Source organism: Condylura cristata, unplaced genomic scaffold, assembly GCF_000260355.1.
Source record: "Condylura cristata isolate star-nosed mole 26May11 unplaced genomic scaffold, ConCri1.0 scaffold00050, whole genome shotgun sequence".
Lineage (NCBI taxonomy): Eukaryota > Metazoa > Chordata > Mammalia > Eulipotyphla > Talpidae > Condylura > Condylura cristata.
In genome coordinates this window covers 1,680,961-1,684,008 of record NW_004567151.1, presented here as the reverse complement: position 1 = coordinate 1,684,008, position 3,048 = coordinate 1,680,961, and the positions used below count along the sequence as shown (strand labels likewise).

At 64.0% G+C, this 3,048-nt stretch overlaps 1 protein-coding gene across 1 annotated transcript in view; it reads right to left on the bottom strand.

Moving 5' to 3' along the window:
* The window catches only part of SLC30A1 (solute carrier family 30 (zinc transporter), member 1), a 7,490-nt gene extending 4,465 nt beyond the window's left edge, over positions 1-3,025 (bottom strand). Inside the window, exon 1 of the mRNA XM_012734204.1 lies at positions 2,970-3,025. Within this exon, the coding sequence (XP_012589658.1) occupies positions 2,970-3,025 (56 nt within the window). The remainder of the gene's footprint in view (positions 1-2,969) is intronic.
* Between the last annotated feature and the right edge of the window lie 23 nt (positions 3,026-3,048).

The following is a 3,048-nucleotide window of genomic DNA, read 5'->3' as shown; positions in this document are numbered from 1 at the left end:
CGGCGCGGGGCGCTGCGCACGGCTGGGCGCTCCCCGCGCTGCGTGACTCGGGGCGTCCCTGACGCCGCCGCTGGCGCCCCTGTTTGGGGAAGACGAGACAGGGGCACCTCTCGCCGATTCCTCCTGGCGCTGACATTCTGGGGCTCTGTGATTTCACAAACGTGTTATTTATAGACCACAAACGGTGGGCCCCGTCGGTTGCCATGGGGAAGGGGGGCAGTGCCAGGCTCTGGGCACCGAGCGGCCGGCCCTGGCGCCCAGGCCGGGGCAAGGCGCTAAATCGCCATAGAACAGTCTGGGTCACTGGGGCCAGCGCTGCCCCGTGGGGTGCCAGCGCCAGAGGTGGGGTGTCCGTGCCCTGCTCTGAGTGGGAAGGCTTCTGATCCCAGGGTGGAGGGGTGGCAGGCACACGGTGGTCTCTGGGAGCCCCCCAGACCGGGGTACAGCCCCAGAGCTGAGGAAGGACCCCCACTGCCCTGGGCTCTTTCAGAAAAAGGCAGCAGGAACCGGTGGACCGGTGGGGGGCAGGGTGGGGGCGAGGGTGGGGGTGTCGGGGAAGGCCTGCTGGGAGCTATGTTATTTTATCCCCCCCCCTTTTCTGATGTGTGTACTATTTCTATACTTTGTTTTTCACATGTGCGCGGCGGGTTTCTCATCTCCCAGTCCTGAGGAGAGCAGAGTGGGCTTCCGCCTTGCTGCAACAGAAAAGGGGGGACAGTTTTGCCAGGACTTGATAAAGGCAAACTCCCGAGGGACCGATGTTCTCATCATGGGGGTTGGGGGGGGGAGCTAAGGAGATCTCACATCTCCCCACGGCCCCTGTGCCTCTGGCCTGTACCCCAGCTCTGTCTGCATCAACAACTAAATCTTAAAAAAAAAAGTTGGGGTGTGGGGGCGCTGGCACCCCCACAGTGAGTCATGCCAAGAGGAAACCTGCCTGGCTTCCCACACGCGGGCTCGGATCTGGGTGGCACCTGGGTCATCTCTGCCCTTTGGTGGGGACGCGGAATATTTGTTGTTTCCTTCCTCATTATTTTACGTTCAAAGCAACTGGGCCTTGAGATTTCTGCAGTTGAATGCACAAGCGTTTCTATTCATTGTTCTCCGTCTGTTCCTGTAGACTTGAAATTCCAGCAACCTCAGGGCTCCCCCCTCCCCAAGAGGTAGCCCGTGCCGGGTCACCCGCGGCGGACAGGCGTGTGAGCCCGGCGGTCAGGCGGGCACCGCGTCGAAGCCCTGCCAACTCGCCTCTCCGGCTGAAAGCCGGGAGCCCCTTGTGCTGAGCAGGCAGTGAGGGCCAGCTCAGGCGGGCGGGGACCCCTACTCCGTTGCGGCAGTTTGGTTCCTCTTCGGAGTCGTGGTGCAGACAGCGTGCTTGTTTATTCAATTCTGGGGTGCTGGCGGGGCCGGAGGGGGGACAGTCACATGTGCATTTTCCGGCGGTAAAAAGTTCTGACTCTGCACTCCCAGAATATGTGGGTAAGAACAGACCCCAGCGCCGGGGCCCAGAGGGGGCCCCCCTGGCAGAGGGCTCGCGTTCCCCCAAACTCTGCAGCCCCACAGCCCCCTGGCCTCCTTCCAGCCCCGATGCCAAGCCCTTGGGACCTGGAGCTCCCCAGCTTCGGAAGCGCCTGTCCACGCCGCAGTCTAGAAGGATCCGTGCACAAGCCGCAAAGCCCAGGCAGGACCCCGGAGAACAGTGGGGGGCGAGTGCCCCAGGTCTGAACGCGGGAGGGCTCCCCAGCAGCAGGCCCTGGAGAAGGGACAAGCAAGCACCGAGGCCCCCCAGGGCCAGGAGCGCACGGCAGGGCGGCCTTGCGAAAGAGCCGGGCAGGAAGCCCCGCGGAAGCTGGGGGGAGGCGGCAGCCGTGACGGAGCACAACGCCTGGAACAAGCGGGGTTCGGGGTGCTGCCGCCCAGCCCGACGCGGTGAGGGAGGGCCGGGGGAACGTTCCTGGCGGGCCCAGAGTAAAGCAGCGGCACCGTGCGGGGCCCGGCGCGCCCTGCGTGTCGGGGCTCCCGGGTGACACCCCGGGTGGTGGGGGGCGGCCCGAGGCCCCGTCCGGCCCAGCCCTGCGCTGGGGCTGGGGCCGATGGAGCGAAACACTGACCTTCCCGGGAAAGGGCTGGGACGGGCTCCCGGGCCTCCGCTGTCCAGGGGTGCCCTGACGGGGCTTCCAGACACCCCCGCCGGGCTCTGGGGACGCAGGGACCTGGCCGTAAAGGTCGCTGTGGGGGCCCCCCCCGGGGCGCAGTGGGGCGAAGCGCAGCACTGAGGAGCTAAAGCCACGTCAGCGCGTGTTCGATCCCCGCCTGCCCCGGAGGGGACCCCCAGGGCGCGGCAGACCCCTCCTGTCCCCCCACTGCCCCCTCAGCCATGGGCTTCGTGCGTCAGCCTGTTCTGCTCCCCACTCTGTCTCGGGGGAACCCTCTCGTCCTCCGCATCTCTGGCCTGCACCCCAGTTCTGTATGAAAAAATAAATCTTAAAAAAAAAAAAAGTGGCTGTGTGACAGGGTCCCCCTGTCGCTCAGGGGCTCCCTGTCCCCGGAGCTCAGACGCACCGAAGGAGAGGTGCTGCCCGCTGGCTGGGGGCTCTGGGGAGGGACGTCACTCACTTACTGGGGGGCACTGTGGGGTGTCATTCACACTTACTCCAGGGGGGCTCTGCGTGGCGTCATTCACACTTACTAGGGGCTCTGTGGGGCGTCATTCACCCTTACTGGGGGCTTTGTGAGGTATCATTCACACTTCTTTGGGGGGCTCTGTGTGACATCATTCACTCTGCTAGGTGTCAGTCACATTTATGGGAGGCTCTGCGTGACGTCATTCACACTTATTCTGGGGTCTCTGTGGGGCGTCATTCACACTTACTGGGGGCTTTGTGAGGTATCATTCACACTTGTTGAGGGGTTCTGTGTGACGTCATTCACTCTCATAGGGGGCTCTGCTAGGCATCAGTCACACTTACGGGGGGGGGCTCTGTGTGACGTCATTCACACTTCTGGGGGCGCCGTGGGGCGTCATTCACACTTATTCCTGGGGGTTCT